The sequence below is a fragment of the Brassica napus genome, chromosome A9 (assembly GCF_020379485.1).
Source record: "Brassica napus cultivar Da-Ae chromosome A9, Da-Ae, whole genome shotgun sequence".
NCBI lineage: Eukaryota > Viridiplantae > Streptophyta > Magnoliopsida > Brassicales > Brassicaceae > Brassica > Brassica napus.
The window spans coordinates 2075939-2095573 of record NC_063442.1 but is presented as its reverse complement, the minus strand read 5'-3'; the positions used below and the strand labels follow the sequence as shown (position 1 = coordinate 2095573).

The following is a 19635-nucleotide window of genomic DNA, read 5'->3' as shown; positions in this document are numbered from 1 at the left end:
CATAATCAACAGTAACATAATCAAGTACCAGCTTTTAATTTACAAAATGGTTTCGTGGTGTAGTTGGTTATCACGTCAGTCTAACACACTGAAGGTCTCCGGTTCGAACCCGGGCGAAGCCATCTATTTTTTCTTTTTCATCACTCCAGGAGTGGTGCTACTAGCCTACTATCCGGCTCCTGATTTCAATATTTGTTTTACTTTTTACCAGCGCAAGTTTTTCTGAAGACCTTTCAAAAACCTTCAGTGTGCTTACATACATCAGAATGGGTCTATTTAGAGAAAGCGAGTTTTAACTATTTGACCAAACAGTCGCCTGCATTTCATAACAACCACCAATTTGAAGAAAGCATAGTTCCTTGAGAACAAAAGGACATGAAGAACTTAGAACCTGTAATCTCCCCCTTACAAGTTGAAGAGATGGATTCTCCTCTCATTAGAAGCACAGAGAGAGAGAGAAATAAAGAGCTTTGAAGCCTGTGTGTAAACAATCTGTTTAGTTTATATTACTGCAGAAGCAATTGCAGTAAGAAAAAAGCTTAGACAAATCCATAGGAGGGAGAGAGGGAACAATGTTATTAAAACAAAAAGTCAGATTCAAAAGGAAATAACCTAAAAGGCTCATTAGTAGCAACTAAAGTTTCTCTTTTCACATTGTTTATCAGAAAGAAAAGATCAGCACCATTTAACTAAATTCACAACTCCGTTGCTCTTTCTTCACTTAAGCTCTCCTCTCCCCCACCTGCAAATACAATAAGGCCAAACAAGTTACCCAGACTAAACCTGGAATGAAATCAAAAATTCCAAACCAAATCGAGACTTCCCAATGTCAAACCAAACAATAACCGAGCTTAGTTCAACTTAAATGAATAAACTAAAACTCAGTACACAGTATGAAGTTTACTTTAATATAATACCACAAGCTTTTACAATTATACAGAAACTAAAACTGACGATCTTTTCCTAATTTTTCTTAGATTTTCACATCCAAAAGTGAAGCAAAACAAAAACCAATCAGATACTAGCTCGAGATAGACTTCTTAGAAACCATACCCTAAACAGTCCATAATCCATTATTCTCCAGTATTCAAAAGAGTAAAGAGATTTAAAAGGTGCATTTACCAATTGCTCGCTGGCTCAACGACCAGCGTTCAAGTTAAAGAGCATGCTCTGTCCACCGGGCAAGTAAGCCACGTTTGGAGACCTAGCCAGTGTAGCCGCAACCTCCCTCGAAGCCTCAATCCTCCTGAGCTCGATCAATCCCATTCCAGCTTTAGCCGTTGCATCAGATATCAACTGAGCAGCTTCGCTCTCACCTTCAGCTCTAATAACCGCGGCTCTCCTCTCCTGATCAGCCTTCATCACCACGAACTTGGACCTCTCCGCTTCCTGCTGAGCCACCTGCTTCGCCTCCACTGCCCTCGAGAACTCCATACCGTACGACAAATGGGTAATAGCCACATCGTCTAGCTCGATGTTGAAGTCCCTGGCACGCTTGATGAGAGAGTCACGCACGAGTGCTGACACTTGGGGACGCTCGGTGAGGAGCTGATCAGCGTTGAACTGAGCGACAACAGCTTTCAAGACCTCGTTTCCAATCGAAGGAAGAACCTTCTCGTCGTACTCTAGACCCAATGTTTGGAATATCGTAGGGAGACGCGAAACCTCCACACATTCAAATAAACAAATCAACACGTTAAACTCCTCAAAAATCCCATTTGAAACTTCAAAATGATTCTAAACCCTAAACCCTAACATCAAATAACCAAATAAACACTTTAAACTCTTCAAAATCCCATTTGAAATTTCAAAATGATCCTAAACCCTAACAATCAAATAACCAAATCAACATGTTAAACTCTTCAAAATCCCATTTTAAATTTCAAAAATGATTCTCAACCCCTAACAATCAAATAACCAAATAACCAAATTAAACTCCTCAAAAATCTCATTTGAAATTTCAAAATGATTCTAAACACTAAACCCTAACAATCAAATAAACAAATTAAACTCCTCAAAAATCTCATTTGAAATTTCAAAATGATTTCTAAACACTAAACCCTAACAATCAAATAACCAAATCAACACATTAAACTCTTCAAATCCCATTTGAAATTTCGAAATGATTCTAAACCCCTAACAATCAAATAACCAAATCAACACGTTAAACTCATCAAAATCCCATTTTCAAATTTGAAAATGATTACAAACCCTAAACCCTAACAATCAAATAACCAAATTAACAATTTACACTCTTCAAAAATCTCATTTAAATTTTCAGAATGTTTCTAAATCCTAACTCATCATAAACCCTAAATCATGATAAACCTAAATCATTCTAAACCATAGATCTTGTATCCACCAAAATCAAACACAATCGACAAGGGAAGAGCATATACCTCGGGGCGAGAGAGAACACGGAGGGTGAGATTAACCATCTGGAGATCCTTGGTTCCAGAGACGGAGGAGAAGGTGTGAGGCTTAGTGCGGATGTCGAAGACGTGAGGCCTCTGGAGAATCGGGATCAGGAAGTGAGTCCCTTCTCCAACAGTCTGATCCAACACTCCCCTGAAACGATCGAACAGCACCGCTCTCTCGCCGCCGTCGACCGTGTAGAGCGACGAGGAGAGCACTGTCGCCGCCGTGCCGAGACCAAACGCCGCCTTGGCAATGTTGGTGAGGAACGAAACCGCTGCTTGGCTTCCCATCGTTACGCCGAGAAGAATCGAGAAAGGGGTTTGTTAGGGTTTATGATTTGACTTTTGAGATAGGTGAGGGTTTTAATAACAGGGCCAGCATTCGATGGGCCGAAGACTTTAAAAGCCCATTAAGATAAGTAAGGAGGCCCAGTATAGTTTATTTGGGACGAAATGATCAAAGAAACTAAGACCATCTACAACGCAGGATCCTTCCCAATACTTAGACAAAAATCCTTAATGCTTTATAATTAAATTTGATTAAAATAATAAAAAAACTTAAGAATTAATCCTTAGTTAAGGATTAAAAAAGAGAAATCCTTAATACGTGGCATTCTCTCTTCTCCCCTCCCCCCACTTCCCTTCCATTGCTTCCCAATCCTTTCGTCGTCATCAACGAACATCTCTGCAACTTTTGTTTCTCCCCCAAATTTCATCTCTGCAACTTTTGTTTCTCCCCCAAATTTTAAAACTTTGTTTTCTCAGAGTTTTCGAAATTTTGATTTCAAATTTGGTAATTGGATTACTTGTTGGTGCAGATATTGGAGAAGAAGAAGAAGGTTCACGACCTCATAAAAAGAACTTCTTCCAGACTCGATCCTCTTTCTCCCTTTGATTCCTTCCGTCGTTACACAAAGAATGGTGAATCATTTCTTCTTCGTTATTAGATTTTTTCGCTTGTTCTATGAAATATTTGGATCTGGAATTCACTAATATGATTTGATTGAAAAGCATGTTGATAGTCTAAAGATAAGAACTTGTGTGTTTTATGTTTGTTAATAATAATGCAACATGATAGATTGCATTTAAGTTTGATTCACTGTGTGCTTTGATCGCTTGGTTTATGATCAAGTTTGTGTAAAAGTTACTTGCTTTCACAGAAAGATCCTCTTGTTAAAACTAATCCTGCGCCGTTTTGGTTGCGTCTTGCAGACTTATCTGTGTACCTGGAACCTGGCCGTGGAGATAGACTATCCTCATCCCTGAAACAACACATTCGAAAGCTCTTGAAGGTTATAACCTAAATGTTGTAGCTTTATAATATATTATAAAGACACTCTCTATAGGATCTGTTATCAGTTTTTTGAACTAATCAATTTGTTTGTGTGTGTGTTCACTGTAGGTTCCAATTCTTGATTCGTCAAGTATCAAGTGGGTGCAGCCCAACACTCTTGTTCGGTTCCGTGGAATGATACAGGACATGCTTGGAAATGAATTCTATGCTGGTGCTTACAAGGTATGTGTATTGTATGTTATGGTTTCTTCTACTAAAGATGTGTTGAATTTTGGTTTGTCTATTAACTTAGTTATTTTCTCTTTTCTACTCTGTTAAAGATGACGTTTATTTGTTGTTGTTGTTGCTGGGGTGTCAAAAATATTTAAACATGATAACACTTGATTGCAATGTAGGTTCCAGGACAAAACCAATGGACTGAATGTTCTTCTGTGGAGCTCAAGAACCGTTTTCTGGATCTCACTGGTCAAAAACAGGGAGAAACGTGCAGGGTGGATGAAGAAGGCTTAATGGCTCACCTTCGTTGTCCTGGACTGTTTCTTGGTCAAACAGTTCGGAAAGGCAACACCAAGGTTCAGTTCAGCAAGGAGGCCAACAATCTCTGCAACCTTAACTCCTACAACCACTCTGGTAATTTTTATTACAATGATCTTTGTTATTATCCTTATAATTATGATCTTCTTTTAAGTGAACTGAGAAATATGACAAGGATACATGTTTATTTCTAAGGATTTATAATGGATAACACCATTGGACTTAGTATTTTGATTAGGATCCTTACCTATTCAAAAAAGTAAAAAAACTATTATTCTATTGTTAAGGATTCCAATGGTGAGTAACACTATTGGAGTTGCTCTTAATGTACTCGACTGTGATTTTCTATTTTACAAAGAAATTTTATATAAAAACGTTCTATGTTGCTTAAATCCTTTTATGTTTAATTCGATATATGTTTCATAGAAAACAGTTATATACTTGTTAGATTTTATACAGTTTGAGCAATTGGTCTTATTATGCTCTCATCGTTTTTACTGCCTAACAAGTAAAGTAACACATACAAGATTATAAAACACTATAGATCTCAACAGATTCTGTGACAAAACGAATGTTTATAAGAGATTGGTGAACAATTGTATATGGAAGGAATCAAGTTATAACCAGCACTTGGAAAATGCTAAGGAAATCTACATAAAATGAAGATGCCAGACGACACACGGTGACCTAAACACGTTGCGGAAATGTTTTTAAGTTATAAAATGACAAAACAAAAAACTTGTTGTTCAAACAAAAAAAAAAGACGAAACAATAAACTCGTGAATATGAACATAGAAACTGATGAAATAGAAAATGTGATAAGACGAATGAATTGAAGTATAATTACAAAATAAAATGAACTCTTCCCATTTTTTATCCAAATTTTGTTGTGGATTTTGTTTTTGAATTTTATATGTTTTTATGAAGTTTGACAAACTATTTATTCAACTCCTTTCAAAGTGACTAAATTATTATTTTTATAAAATGTCATGGAATAACAAATTCACATATGGATTTACTATTTTTGACTGGAACAGAATTATTGTTCTATTAGTTTCAAAAACAAAATCTTTAAAAAACATTATAATACAATTCTGATTAAAAAAATGAATGAGAGATGATTTTCTATATTTCATTCATTTTCGTTTATTTATTTTTATTTTATTATTCTCCAAAATGTTTCCTATCAACAGCCAGTATTGTATTTCTATACAACATTTATGGGTGACCAAAAAAAAATACAACATTTATGAAATAAGTCATTTCACATCATTTTATTTCACAAAATATCAGTTCAGTTACATTATAAATATTCGTCTTTCTTAAAAAAAAGCTATTGTTTTAACAGTAGTAGGCTAGTCCATTAATGTTTGTTATAGTTCTTTCAACATTTTGACTTGACGAATTGTTTGTACTCATCAATGTCATCCAGATAAGTACGGCAAAGCAGGCAAAAGGCCAAATTTGATTACATATTTTTGTCTTTTGCAAGAGAAAAATATAAAGAACTTGGTATTTCAAAGAAAAGTGATATAGCCAAGTAAAATATTTCATTTTCTTGATCTGTAGTATCCACGCGGACCACATCCAATAGTTGACTTGGTTGGAGTTTGGTACTTATGTGCTGGCTAATCTCTTTTCATTGATCTTTTATTAATTAGGGTTTTTTTATTAGGGTTTCTTATACAATAATAACACAAGAAACTCAGAAAAAACTTACTGGTTAGTTTAGAAAATCAGAAAACATTATGCGTCACAAACGTATGGACGCAGGATTCTAAAGTTATTTCTTTGAACTTCTTAGAAAACAAAGACCAAAACACATTTAAAGTAAACAAAGTGTGGATTAAAAAATCGAAGTACGCAACAATATACATAATTAAAGTTATTACTATGCATTGTGCGAATGATTGGTGAGATGTCTGGCTGATTACTTTTAATCGGATCAATCCTACCTAATTCCAAGTAGTTTCAGAGTTTAGTATTTAGACACCAGTGAGCAATATAATTAGTATTTATATTATTTTAGTGATCAGACGATATATAAATATGCAATATCAACCAATTTCATGGGAAATGTTAATTTTAATCATACATTTCATTCGAACTTCTGATTATTTAAATGCCATAATCTGAAAAGTCTTCCTTCGTTTCTGCCATTTGTACAACTTCTATGAAACTTACCACCACTTAAAATACTAATTAATTGTTTGTTTAGAGATTTCGATATAAGCTTTTAGAATACTTTTATTATTAGATCATTCATCGGATAACAATCTTTAGAACTCTTTTTGGATATGATTTTGTTATTTGTATTTGATGGATACTACTGACTTTGGGGATACGACCGGCCAAACCGAATAACACTCTTGTTATCTTTATAATACAACGAAAATTTACATTTGTCAAAATGGTATAAATGATATACAGTTTTTCTTATAAAAAAATTAAAAACATCGTGAAATAAAGATTGCAACTATCTACATACTTAGTTTATTTGTCCTTAATAGACTTACTAGAGATTTTACCGCGCTACGCGCGGTTTATTTGTCCATTAAATATCTATAATTTTAATGTTAAATATAATTCAAACCTTAGAATTTTAAAAAAATTAAGTTATAAGCTTTAAAATAAATTAAGTTTATTTTTGGGTTTATATTATATCATTTTTTGATATAAGATTTGATATTTTAGAGTGAAAGGGTTTGAAGAAATATAATTTTTTTTGTTAGAAATATCATTAATTTCTATTTAATATATATTTTATATGTAACCATATTTAAAGTTTCTATTAATCTTTTAGTAATCGTTTAACACTTTATTAAAATTTAAATAATTTATATTTAATAAAATATTCATATTTATTATTTTATGTATATCATATATTTGTTTATGAATCTTCTGAATTTTTTTTTCAAAATATCATTTTGAAGAATAGGTAAATTAATTCATTTCATATAAATACATATATTTTCATAAATGTGTAATCATTTTATGTGTTAAAATTTTATTGGTATTTATTATTTTGTAAATAATTATTTATTTTAAAAATGTGAAACTTGTAGGAGATTCCGTATTAACGATTTCATGTTTAAATACTACATAAAAATATTGGGATAGATTAAATTACAGATATGCAGATATATCAGGCATTGGTATTGGCTAAAAAAAATTATAACCATGCAAGATTGTTTGTATGTTAGTGATGAAACATATTTCCATTATTCTTAAATTACTTATTAAACAACTTAAGATGGATTTGGAATAGCGAGAAGCAAATTATAAAATTTTCAAAAATTGTAAAGACTTCTCAAAATGAACTGGTAATTCTCTAACCTAAACTTATTTTTACACAAACTTATTTTGTTAAACATTATAAATAAACGATGAACAAATCTAACAGTATATTGATAGACGGGAGGTAAAAATTAAAAAGTCTTTGTAATACGACTTACTGATCGTAAGCAAAAGCTATAGATAACGAATTAAATTCATAATTTTTCATCTTATAATTTTTAATAAAAAATAAGTTTATGCTGATTTCTATTTTATATTGGCAGATATGATTTTTAAGAATTTTATAACTTTTAAGATTTAATTTGTTTCTACGTGGTAGTTAAAATTGTATGCAAGCAAAAAATTAGTTTTTTTGTATAATGATTTTATTCGAATACTTGAATCAGCATTTGAAATTCAATAGTCCATACTGTGAGTCTTCACTCTGCTGCTAAATCTCGCATGTGTCGAAATATGACTATTAGCTCCTTATAAGCAGGCTTAGCTTCGCTAATTTTGTAAGAAAATTTAAGAGAATTTTTGCAAAAACGGAAAGCCATAAAAGCATAAAAAGTTGTAATTTTCTGTTGGACCTAATAAAAATGCACCTTTGATATATGCTAAGGACGTATGACTATAAGATAGTTACGTTCAATGCCAGAAAAAAAAAACTGAAGTGTGGAATAATCTATGTTGCTAACTAAAGCGTTCGGACCTCTCAGTTCATTAACAAATACTCAATAAACGGATGTTACCGACCACAACAAAAAGTTGTTCAGCTTCGCAAAATAGCATTTTTCAATTTTCACCAGATTCATTACAGAACATCCTACTGTTAAATGCACAGATATCACAAACCATACTTTGTCAGCTCTCGATGTAAGCTTGTGTTGATGGTTCCCTTCCAAGAAAACTGGTGAGAAGTTCCATGGCTTTATTGCCTCCTCCCTGGTCCAACACCTAAAAGAAGAAAAGCTGGCGTTATACTCACGGTCACAGACCACTAAAATTCAAGAATAAACACAAATACGCTTCTGGTTATCGTTTACTTTGTCTCGGAACTGCAAGCCCATATACAGATTCGGATGCCCATCTCCAAACTGTGAAGCAAATATATCAGCAGCAAACACCTGTGGAAAAATAAATTATCGGATTTTCAGATGGTAAGACAAATCAGCGCCGGAGTGCAAATCAATCATTACCTCACTCCATAAACGGCTGTAACACGTTGCTTCAGAGCCAATTACAGCACGTGGGAAACATGAAGCATGGTTTGTTCCTTCCACCACTGGCAGCCCTAACATCACCTGTACATCGAGAAAGACACTACTGCACATTAATATATAAACCAGATTGCTTAGAGAGTTTCTGCGTTTACCTTTGGATGAAGACTCCTGATTAGCTGGCGAAAGTCCACATCAACGTCCGAATATATTCTTTGATCGAATAGACCTGATCATCAATGTTTCAAACATCACCAGTCAATGCCACATTTTACCTTTATCATGAGCTTCTTACACCACTATAATGCCTCTTAGTAAACTTATATAAAGAATCACACACAATCTACTCCTCACAACTGTGAGACTAAAATTTCAAGCGATTAAACTGCAACAAATCAAAATGAAGAGGCATATAACATCAAAACAACTTTTGAGAGTCGCACAATTAAAGTCAATATGGATGGTATTTCAGAAAAGACAACAGAGACAGGTGCAGGATTTCTCACAGTATAATATCTCCTGAAGCGACTTGAGTGCAGAGGAAGAATATCGCCAACGTTAGAGTGTTTTGCAGACTTCATCAACCAGTGGCTTGGTGATATCCTGCAGTTCCAACAAATTAAATAAACCGGTAATAGTCTAAAAGGCAACAGACATTTTTTTCAAAGAGAAACTTCAGGCCTCACCCAGATACATGTTGCTCCCAATGATAAGCCAAAATGATAACAATTTCATAATCTTGATCACCAATTCAAAACAACACAAAAATCTACAGCATACCCAAAAGTATTCTGCAAAAGAAAGACAGTGACCTTATGAGCATCAGAATTGGTGTACCGATGAGCAGTTACATTAGACAACACAAAGCCCTGTGACCTGAGAAAATTGTAGACATGTCATCGGTTACTTCTGCTCCAATCTTTGCCACAAAGACACAAACTTAGCTACTAAGAGAAAAATATATATATTTTGTTCTTTAAATGTAACACATGAAAATGCAAAAAAAAATCAAGACTTGGTAACTACCCGCAAAGTAGAATAGGCATTAGAGTGAGATAGACTTCTTTCAGATAAGATTAAAATGTACTGAAGAATCTTATAAACCTGTCTAAACCATCAACAGACGCAAATCATCAATAATGAGTGAAGGATTGGTACAACAAAGATTTAAGAAAAGCACACCTCTCGAGTTCACAACTCTAAAGTAGTCCTTAGGAAGAGCCGTAAGCAAACCTAAATACCAATCACATGAGAGAAGAAACACACTAATATTAGTCCATCTTTTGATTAAAGAATGAAGCGAGTAAGAATATGAAGCGTAGAAGCTTCACAAAAATTCAAAGAAATACGTACCATCACTTCTAGTGAATTCAAAGAAGTGATAGAAAAAGAATAAACCTGGAACTGAGATTGAATCAGATTGTTGTTCATTTGTGTCACATGCTACTGTCTTTTTAGTTGTCACATGTGTGTCTTGGCTCCATCTGCAAAAGCAAGAGACGGGTCTGAGTGAATATACACACAATACACACAACACACAGAAGCAATATACACACTATAAGCTATTGCAAACACACAAGACACACAAGAAAATACACACTGTAAGCTATGATCACGTAACCTATGTTCTGTCTCATTAAACACAATACACAATCATTAAAAGCTTGATCTTAAAGAGAAACTCAAGCAACTTATATGTGGGCAATGTTAATATATTTCGCAAGTCCTGTGGGTGTGTGAATCAATTACAGCTAATGAGCTATTCATAATCCAACACAAGTTCTCTTTCTCTTTTTATTTACATACACAATGTCATCAAGCTTACCTCCATAGTATCTGAATCCATCATCTTGCGCTGCGTAGAGAATGGAGTTTGTCTGTTCTTGTCCTGTGCTCTTTGCCTCGCCAAAGTTGCAATCTTTTGTGCTGTCACCTGAGGATCTGTTCCAGCTCTCACCGCTTGAACCACTGTGGCTGTGATAACCAGTGTCGCCAAGTCTCTTCGCGTACAGATGAGGAAGCTCTTCGTTCCCAACCCAAAACTCTTAAATAATCACTACAACAGAGGAATCAAAAACAAAGTATACGAAGGAGATTCGTGGAACAACCTGCAAACATTTGTCATATTTAAAAATCGAATCTCGAAATAACGACATACCATCATATTCACGGAAGAGATTTCAAAGTATTCAGGTGAAGACGAAGATTACAGATCAACCGAGACGGTGGAGACGAAGTGGAAGACTCGGGTGTTGATTGAAGAGGGAGGCATAACGAAACAATAAAGAAGAGAGGAGCAAGCCGTAACAGAGTTACAGAGAAATTAGTTGAAGTCGAAGTGGAAGAGTCGGAAGATGAACTTTTTACGCTTCAGACAAATTAGGGCTTAGGCTAGACTCGGCTTGGGCCAGTTTCGGGCTTCACTCATAAGCGAAAATGACGTGGCGATTTAAAACTTTATGATTGGATGATTTAATTGGCTGACGTGGACAGCCTCCCTACTCCTCATATAACCCTTTTAGTATAGGTTAGATTAGATTGGAGAGATGTACACAACAAGCCAACATACGACTTATTTATTTTTCTTTCTGATAATAGAGGATCTAGTGAACAAAATTGCTGACATGAATCCAAGATTCCGAAAAAATGTTAATAAGAAACGAAGTATATTAGGGAGTAATAGGCTAGAATCGGTTTCCTATTAGTCAACGCCTCTAATGGTGGGATATTTAGAAAACGCATTTTTCTGCGTTAGGTTTTAAAAGTATAGTCAATATAATTGTACATAGTCATATAATAGAGCTAATCACGTTATCGTCCCTATCTATGATATTTATATTCTCATTAAAACTTGTCTATGATGTTTCGTTTTTTAATCTATGTATATATCTGTGTACAGGCAACGAAGACAGTTCATATGCAATCGTGGTGTGAACAAACACATTCTAATAAATTATCTAATATTTTCTGTTAATGGTGGCTGCATGTAAATAAATTCTAAGCAATTAATATGTTATACAAGCAAAGTGTACAAAAGTTACGAGAGCTTTTTTCTGTTTGTAAAATCAAAATTAATTTTAAAATAATGAATTTATTGAAAAATACTAGGTCTGGATATTTCAATTTTGAGATGTATTACCCAATATGATATATATTCTTCTTGAATTTTATGTTCCACCATAGCCATGCATGTTGAAATATTTACAGGTTTGAAATAATTAATTACAGTGAGAAACGAAATATATCATGTATGACTGAGCTGATATCCGATTTTACTGTCCTATGTTTTATTGAGTATACTATGAATAATTTTTTTTTTAAATATGAATTATTTCATTTTATGATATCATTATCTCTCTCATCATATTCGGTGACATTCAGCTATAAATATATATGTGTGTGTGTGTATTATCAAGGTTGTCTTAGCTCTGTGAAACTTGTTAAGGTCTCATCTTTCTCTATCTGTCTCCCCTCTTACTTTTTCTGCTATCACCATGGAAACTCAAGCTCCTGCTGAAGATTCATACGATAAACTTGTTAGTTTCTCTCTTTTTCCATCTATGTTTTTATTATTATGAATGAGGTAGTTCTATCAAAATTGAAATAATAAAACAAAAATTACTCAGTATTTTATTTCAGAAAATAATTTGTGAATGGAGTTCTTAACCTTTTTTGTTATTGCTATTTAATAGTTGAGTGGTTGAGCTGCAATTACTTTTACAACAAGTTAAACAGAAAGTTTTGGATTTGTTTGTACCTTGTGCTTCATGACTTACCCAAAGTTTTTGGAACTTGGACGACGCTTATAAGTTGATTTGTTACTGTTTTGTCCCCTTAAGCAATATCTACTTCAAAGCCTCATGAATACATATATAGACCCAAAAAAATGAATACATAATTCAATATTAATGGTGATTTGATCAAATTTATAACAGGTGGAAGAGAAAAGAGCAAGAGAGAAAGAAATCGACGCTTGGCTTCCGATAACATCATCAAGAAATGCAAAGTGGTGGTACTCTGCGTTTCACAATGTCACAGCTATGGTTGGAGCCGGTGTTCTTAGCCTCCCTTATGCCATGGCTCAGCTTGGCTGGTATATAAATATATCTATCACTTTCTATTCTTTTCGGTTTCAAATTCCAAACAATTTTTTTTCATAATTAACCTTGGATCGAGAGCTAAGCTTACAAAAAACAACTCAAAAGGCAATATATCATTTGAATTTCCAATATGGATGCATATTTAAACCAAACAGTACCGACCAAATGAGTATGGTTAGAGTTTTGCTATAGTTTTATTTGAACCAAACTTTGAGATTGTAAAAATAAACAAATTAGTATTTAGTATTTTCCTTTAAAAAAAAAGTTTACTCATGAAAATGTATCCTAGAGATTGCAAAAAATGGTCTTATACATTCTAAAACGTTAGGTTAACAATCTATTTATCTCTCAAAACTTAACTATAGTATATACAAAGTTTATGTCACGTTCTGTTTTCTAGTGATATATAATTGATTTTAAGTCAGGGCAAGTTGAAAACTATTACAATTACTGGTTGGCAGAGCTATCTGATCTTAAGCTAATCAAAAATTCCGGTTAACAGGGGACCGGGTGTGGTGATTCTAATTTTATCATGGATCATAACACTATACACACTATGGCAAATGGTGGAGATGCACGAGATGGTTCCAGGGAAACGTTTCGACCGTTACCACGAGCTTGGACAACACGCGTTTGGAGAGAAGCTTGGACTCTACATAGTCGTTCCGCAACAGCTGATCGTGGAAGTCGGCGTTTGCATCGTTTATATGGTCACAGGAGGAAAGTCTTTGAAGAAGTTTCATGATCTCGTCTGCAAGGATTGTAAATCGATTAAACTCACTTACTTCATCATGATCTTCGCATCCGTACACTTCGTCCTCTCTCATCTTCCTAACTTTAACTCTATCTCTGGAGTCTCTCTTGCTGCCGCCGTGATGTCTCTCAGGTAACTAAACCAGCTTTTGAATAGAACTCTGAGTTGGTTATTAACTTGACAGCCGGTGCGATTCAACCTTATGGCTAAAACTTATGTTAGATTTCAACACGTTATTAGGAAATGGACGTACCGGTTTGGTTTTTTTTTTTGCTTGGTTTAGTTTGGACTGGAGAAAAAGACATGCTGAAACCAAAGTTATCGTACTGATCGGTATATAATACCGGTTTGACATTTGTGATACGGTTTTAGCAATTTAGTCTTTATATACACGAAGTAAACCCGGTTTTATTTGGTTCGATTTCTACAGCTTAATAGGCTTAATTCGGTTTTCGGTTCAGCGTCATAGGCTTAATTCGAGTTTTATAAATGTTTGGGACATGTTCAATTATATAATACTTTGAGTTCAAATATATATATATTTTTTTTTTGAGTTCAAATATATTTTATAAGTATGTTTATCCATTTGAATTCGAACTCATTATAAAATTGGTAAATAGTAATTTTTAGTTTAGATAATAATAACTTGGGAGTTATATTATCATTTTTTAACACTGGGTGTACATATATCATGTAGAAATAACATGTAATGAAAATTTAAAAATACTTATTTAGGTTCCGAATATTTATTTCAAATACTAATTTGTCCGGTTGTTTTTTATTGAAATTTTTGGATTGGATGTTGCAATTAGTACTGGTTTTCCAAATTTTATATATTTTCCATCATATATAATTATAATACTTTGGACTCAAATATTTTTCTATAATTTTGTTTAGTATCTATTTTTAGTTCAAAGTCATTTTAGATTCGGTTAATAAAGCTTCGAGTTTAGTTAAAATAAATATGTAATTCATTTTTTTAAATACTTTCTTCGAAAACTAATTTGTGCGGTTGTTTTTTTTTATTGAAATTTTTGGATTAGATGTCTCAATTAGTACCGGTTTTACCAAAACCGATATCTTCAGTTAACTAACCAATCCAATTCCACTTTTCACATTTTTGTCACTCTAGCTACTCCACAATAGCATGGTCAGCCTCAGCCGCTAAAGGCGTTAAAGAAAACGTTGAATACGGTTACAAAGCAAAATCCACAGCAGGAACGGTATTCAACTTCTTCAGCGCGTTAGGAGAAGTAGCGTTTGCTTACGCAGGACACAACGTTGTCCTAGAGATCCAAGCCACGATCCCATCAACGCCTGAGAAGCCCTCGAAAGGACCTATGTGGAAAGGAGTCGTGGTTGCTTACATTGTCGTTGCGCTTTGTTACTTCCCCGTCGCACTTGTAGGTTACTGGATGTTCGGTAACTCTGTTGATGACAACATTCTTGAAACACTCGAGAAACCGGCTTGGTTAATCGCAACTGCAAACATGTTCGTTGTGATACATGTCATCGGTAGCTACCAGGTTGGTTTATTTTATTTTTTCTTTAACCGTATTTATTTAAACCGGAGTGTATAAACTGAAGTCAATTTTTTTTTTCAGATATATGCAATGCCTGTTTTTGATATGATGGAGACTCTATTGGTTAAGAAGATGAATTTCAGACCGAGCTGGTATCTCCGGTTCGTTGTCCGTAATTTCTACGTTGGTAAGTGTTAAAGTTTGTTTATTATATACAGCTTCTGTGTTCTATTTATAATTATCAACTAATGAGATTTGATTATGATTCTTCAGCCGCAACAATGTTTGTTGGTATGACGTTTCCGTTTTTTGGCGGCCTATTGGCGTTTTTTGGTGGATTTGCGTTTGCTCCGACTACATATTTCGTAAGTCTGCGTTTGCTGAAACGATTATTTTCAAGTTTAAAGAAATAAAAATAAAAACTAATTAAATAAATGTTTTTCTTTTTTCTTCTGCAAAACAAGCTTCCTTGCGTAATGTGGCTTGCGATATACAAACCAAGGAGATACAGCTTGTCTTGGTGGACCAACTGGGTAAGTACCAGCAACTAAACACAGTATCTTCTTGCGTTTGCGGTTACGTTTTTTAAAGAAACAATTGTTCTTATGTTGAGTTTTATTGGCGTTTTTGTTTTTGTTTTCAGATATGCATTGCATTTGGCGTTTGCTTGATGGTTCTATCGCCGATTGGAGGGCTAAGGACAATCATTATCCAAGCTAAGGACTACAAGTTCTACTCGTAAATTACAATACAATTTAAATTTGGATCACATATATGGTCTCTGATACATATATATATGTAGTAGCCTTTGAAGCTTTAAAGTTTGTTTACAAAGTTTAAATTACACGTTTGATTTGAATTCTCACAATGTTTGTTTTTTTTGAGTATTTTTGATTCGTTTCTATTTGAAAAAAAAAAATTTCTCAAAAGACCTTTCATATAAACTTATGACAACATTGGAAAACATCATAAACCTTAGACTAAACCTGCCCTGGCTATTGTTTTTATACAATGTATATATTATCTATATACATTTTTTTTTTCTTTTTCAATCGATTTCACCTTCTTCCACGTCGGTAGCTAGCTTTGGAACAGCACGAGGAGCCTCAGGTTCTTCTTCATCATCATCTTGTTTCATGTACAGCCCGAGCTGCTCAAGAGGGTTAATTCCTCTGAAGTTGAAACTTCCAAGGGCGTCCAAACCTCTCTCGGGGCTGGTTTCATCAACTGAGCTAGGTAATTGCTCTGGTGCACTTGAACTCAGCATCTCTAGGTCCTCTAGGAACCGCGAGTTCTCGTTGATCTCCACAGTTTGCTCCATCTGGTGGCACATTTCAAAACATTTATCCTGATGTAATGTAAAGTCAATATGTTTTGCTATTTTACCTTTAATAAAGCTTGGCGAGCTGCTTCTCTTTCGAGCTCTCTCTTACGCTTAGACTCAGCAGCAGCTTCCGCAGCCGCCTCTGCTTCAGCTTGGCGACGCGCATCTTCAGCAGCCTCTGCCTCAGCTTGTAGCCGTGCTCTCTCTAGCAACATAAATAGATGGTTTTTCAGTTAAAACTTAGAAAGAACATAAAACTAAAAACATGTTCACTGTTAGAAGAGACAAAACAAACCTTTCTTCATCTGCAGTTCGAGTTCTTCTCTTTCCTTACGAAGCTTTTCAGGGTCGCCCTTATTACTATTCTGCCCTCATACAAGATCATATGTAAGCAAACTTCAGTTGGGAGATGTGGCAAGAAGTGTCACCACTTTAAGCCATTAGGCTAAACTAAACCAGACCTGTGGAAGTGTTTTCTCGCGTGCTTTTAGAATGATATCTGCAAACTTGTTCTTCAACAGCGCAGCTCTATATTGCTTCTCAGATGGAGCCGGAGTCTCTAATATGTTCCCTGCAAAGCATTACATGGATAAAACTAAACTGTGAGGATACTCTCATTTCATTAAGAAACTCTTTTTTTTACTCTGCATCTCTCTCACCATCATGTTGGCTATCTGATTCATCAGAACTAGGCTTTTGCTGCTCCGGCGCACCAGCAGATTCTGTTAATCCATTACACCAGAGGTACAAACTATAAATACATGTATCCATTAAAAAAAATTGTAATCCAGTAAGCTGAGTCAACAAACTCTCAACCTTCAAGAAGATCATCTATTCTCTCATCTTCATCTCTTTGCGCCTCAGCATTTGCAGTTTCAGGTATCTAGAAAGTTACCAGCTGCATGGTTTAGATTCATAACAAACTACATGCCTTGAAAAGCTGTCACTGTAGATTTATACCTTGGAAGAACTCTCTTGGATCATTGGTTTAGCGTCATCAGATTGATCTTCCGAGCTACTAGACTCTGAATCTTAAAAGCAACACCCAACTCAGTAAACACACAGAATCTATTAACAATAACAGATGCTTACTAAAACAACTAAACACCTGAATCTATATAGAACCTAGAACAAGAAAATGTTTAAGGAGTTGATTTATATTGGATTATAACTAACCACTGGAGGTTCCTGAGATTGGAGGTTCGTTCCCACCGACATACTCAACAGCCATTTCATTCAGAATCTGACTTCCACCTCGTTGGAGAGACGAATTGCTCGGTCTATCAAGAGGTTCTACACCCGACTGCTTCGCTTCTTTACCTTTGACATATTCATCCATAAGCTTTTGAAGAGCGAGCAGCACTTCATCACCGAGAACATCAATGTCTATCTCAATCTCATCTTCTTCCGCAACTTCTCCTCTACTTGAGCTGTGTTTCTTCAAGAAGTCTATGATCTGTGCAGGAAGCTCCTCAAGTAGAGACTCGAGTTGTCTCCCCAATCTATGCCTCTCCTCTGCCGTCTCTCTAACGGGTGAAGCCATCTTCCTCTTCTTCGAGGGAGGGACAGAGATAGCAGTTCTCCTTTCCTCACTGGGTTCTAATGTAACTGCTGGTAACTTCTTCTCTATAGCTTTCCACCGAGATTCGAACAGTTTACTAAGTATATCCGCCATGATGTGAACATCATGTCCTGGAGGGTTATACGTCATTGCGTTGGTGAATGTAAGCCTCACATCAGCAGCAAACTCATGTGGGCTTGAGTATAAACCAGAGGCTAAGTTCTTCTTCACTGTCCCCAAGTCCATGGGATGTTTGATGATGGTGAGATAGTCAGGTAAGTTCAGTTTCACTACATCGACAGGCGCCTGGAACACCCAAGAATGGGGATGAGACCAGAGCTTCTTCAGCAGCGTGTCGCATTGCTTCATCAGCGCCGTGTCGGGGAGCGACTCAAACTTCCCCGAGGAGCCACGGTTCCATCCACGAGATGTAATAGACCTAACGTTCAACAACTCAGCGTTTTTAAGAACGATCTTTGTCTGCTCCAGCTCCTCTTTAAGACGATGGATCAGCTCTTTCCTCTCGGATTGTGACATGTTGTACAAGGGAATGACTTGTCTCCGGACACCGTAAGGATCCTCATCGTCGGGGTTCAGATTAATACGCTTTCGTGCAGGAGTGGTTGAGTTCTGAGATGCAGTGACCTCGGTATCAATCTGAGCGGAGCTTCCAGAGCCCTGTGATGATTCATCAGGAGCTTCGAAAGCGTTCCTGTAGTAACCTCCGGGGAAGGCAGCACTTTCAACCATTGCTTTTTTTTTGGCAAGAGTTTCCACTAAATACAACGCTTTTGCAAGACCTGCATCACATATATATGTCTATTCACTTAACCAACACAAAACTAATACTTTCCCCTCTCTCAAAACTCACAGAGACAGTTCCTACTCCCATTTGAAACATACAAGAAGTTGCAACATTACCACAATATGTCTACACGGGCAAGAAACTTGTTATGACACAAAACAGCCAGATAGATCTATACCAAGTAAGCTAATAATTTCCAAAAACAAAAATAGCGACAACCAAACTCTTTGTTTCCAAAACAAACCAAACCATAGCCATAGCCAATTCCAACGAAACTCTTTGTTTCCAATTCGAATTGTGAAAAACACCATAAGCAAAATAGATTGAAGTTTTACCATTTGGAGCTCCTATAGCTGGAATCGTCGTCACAAGCCGAGTTTCAAACTCCTCCACGGAAATTAACTTCAGAATCAAACAGGAAGGAGCTTGAAACCTCGACCTCAGATGCCAGCTCGACAGGAAAGAAGCAATCTATAGATTTCAAATCCCTCCCTCCCCCAATTCGGAGTTCCCAATGATCCGTGAGCCCTTGAATCTGGAATTGAGACGGCAGACAAACCAGAAACCCTCGAGATCAAATCGTGAGGCAGCAAAACCTTCGTATGATAAATAATTAAATTTCCAAACTTTTCGCGTGCGAAAAAAAGCTCGAGACAAAACCAAGTCGGAGACTTTAGAGAGAGAGACAAAAAGCAGGAGGCTTTAGCTTCTTACACCGACAAAAGCGCCTGTCTCCAATTTTATTCTGATCCGACGGACCATATTGATTGAGGTAAAAGCCGCCGGATCCGTATCCAACGGTCAGTGTGATCTTGTCTGCGGTG

At 35.6% G+C, this 19635-nt stretch overlaps 4 protein-coding genes, 1 long non-coding RNA gene and 1 other non-coding gene across 17 annotated transcripts; 3 read left to right on the top strand and 3 right to left on the bottom strand.

Moving 5' to 3' along the window:
* The first annotated feature begins 48 nt into the window (after positions 1-48).
* On the top strand, positions 49-122 carry TRNAV-AAC. The gene has a single exon. It is a non-coding gene; the product is annotated as a tRNA-Val (tRNA).
* A 362-nt stretch (positions 123-484) lies between these two features.
* Positions 485-2763, bottom strand: LOC106428806 (prohibitin-4, mitochondrial). Its single transcript, XM_048739296.1, has 3 exons — positions 2400-2763; positions 1123-1665; positions 485-742 (listed from the first exon to the last, which is right to left on the bottom strand). The coding sequence occupies exons 1-2, from the start codon at positions 2706-2708 to the stop codon at positions 1138-1140; spliced, it is 837 nt and encodes a 278-aa protein (XP_048595253.1). The 5' UTR covers positions 2709-2763; the 3' UTR covers positions 485-742; positions 1123-1137.
* Positions 2764-3219: 456 nt separating this feature from the next.
* LOC106383011 lies at positions 3220-4470 on the top strand. Its single transcript, XM_048739298.1, has 4 exons — positions 3220-3338; positions 3630-3709; positions 3820-3933; positions 4107-4470. Exons 3-4 carry the CDS (start codon positions 3886-3888, stop codon positions 4437-4439), a joined length of 381 nt encoding a protein of 126 aa, XP_048595255.1. The 5' UTR covers positions 3220-3338; positions 3630-3709; positions 3820-3885; the 3' UTR covers positions 4440-4470.
* A 3773-nt stretch (positions 4471-8243) lies between these two features.
* Positions 8244-11273, bottom strand: LOC125577686. Of its 11 annotated transcripts, XR_007316087.1 has the most exons (12): positions 10903-11267; positions 10570-10800; positions 10143-10228; positions 9927-9977; positions 9771-9852; positions 9621-9663; positions 9431-9535; positions 9251-9347; positions 8900-8973; positions 8724-8828; positions 8571-8651; positions 8244-8481 (listed from the first exon to the last, which is right to left on the bottom strand). It is a non-coding gene; the product is annotated as an uncharacterized LOC125577686 (long non-coding RNA). The 11 variants fall into 11 exon arrangements; XR_007316084.1 differs by having other exon boundaries at positions 9771-9848; positions 10570-11273; XR_007316086.1 differs by lacking the exons at positions 9431-9535; positions 9621-9663 and adding an exon at positions 9557-9620 and having other exon boundaries at positions 10903-11273.
* A 248-nt stretch (positions 11274-11521) lies between these two features.
* LOC106428802 (lysine histidine transporter 1-like) lies at positions 11522-16067 on the top strand. Its single transcript, XM_048739292.1, has 8 exons — positions 11522-12280; positions 12680-12837; positions 13347-13730; positions 14731-15124; positions 15203-15308; positions 15395-15486; positions 15586-15654; positions 15765-16067. Exons 1-8 carry the CDS (start codon positions 12239-12241, stop codon positions 15861-15863), a joined length of 1344 nt encoding a protein of 447 aa, XP_048595249.1. The 5' UTR covers positions 11522-12238; the 3' UTR covers positions 15864-16067.
* Positions 16041-19492, bottom strand: LOC106428801 (transcription factor GTE8-like). 2 transcript variants are annotated; one of them, XM_048739289.1, is made up of 9 exons: positions 19147-19492; positions 17622-18806; positions 17406-17476; positions 17262-17328; positions 17105-17167; positions 16907-17016; positions 16741-16810; positions 16508-16650; positions 16041-16442 (listed from the first exon to the last, which is right to left on the bottom strand). In XM_048739289.1, the coding sequence occupies exons 2-9, from the start codon at positions 18754-18756 to the stop codon at positions 16170-16172; spliced, it is 1932 nt and encodes a 643-aa protein (XP_048595246.1). In that variant the 5' UTR covers positions 18757-18806; positions 19147-19492; the 3' UTR covers positions 16041-16169. The 2 variants fall into 2 exon arrangements, with proteins under 2 accessions (XP_048595246.1, XP_048595247.1); XM_048739290.1 differs by having other exon boundaries at positions 17406-17470.
* Positions 19493-19635: the final 143 nt, after the last annotated feature.

Excerpts from the sequence above, each read along its gene's own strand:
- LOC106428802 (XM_048739292.1), top strand. The coding sequence starts at position 12,239 with ATGGAAACTCAAGCTCCTGCTGAAGATTCATACGATAAACTT. Across the intron at positions 15,309-15,394 it reads TGTCCGTAATTTCTACGTTG|CCGCAACAATGTTTGTTGGT; the intron begins GTAAGTGTTAAA and ends ATGATTCTTCAG. Across the intron at positions 15,655-15,764 it reads TGTCTTGGTGGACCAACTGG|ATATGCATTGCATTTGGCGT; the intron begins GTAAGTACCAGC and ends TTTTGTTTTCAG.
- LOC106428801 (XM_048739289.1), bottom strand. The coding sequence starts at position 18,756 with ATGGTTGAAAGTGCTGCCTTCCCCGGAGGTTACTACAGGAACGCTTTC. Across the intron at positions 17,168-17,261 it reads AATAGATGATCTTCTTGAAG|AATCTGCTGGTGCGCCGGAG; the intron begins GTTGAGAGTTTG and ends ATGGATTAACAG. Across the intron at positions 16,651-16,740 it reads CGAACTGCAGATGAAGAAAG|AGAGAGCACGGCTACAAGCT; the intron begins GTTTGTTTTGTC and ends TTATGTTGCTAG.
- LOC106383011 (XM_048739298.1), top strand. The coding sequence starts at position 3,886 with ATGATACAGGACATGCTTGGAAATGAATTCTATGCTGGTGCTTACAAG. Across the intron at positions 3,934-4,106 it reads TCTATGCTGGTGCTTACAAG|GTTCCAGGACAAAACCAATG; the intron begins GTATGTGTATTG and ends ATTGCAATGTAG.
- LOC106428806 (XM_048739296.1), bottom strand. The coding sequence starts at position 2,708 with ATGGGAAGCCAAGCAGCGGTTTCGTTCCTCACCAACATTGCCAAGGCG. Across the intron at positions 1,666-2,399 it reads GTGTTCTCTCTCGCCCCGAG|GTTTCGCGTCTCCCTACGAT; the intron begins GTATATGCTCTT and ends GAATGTGTGGAG.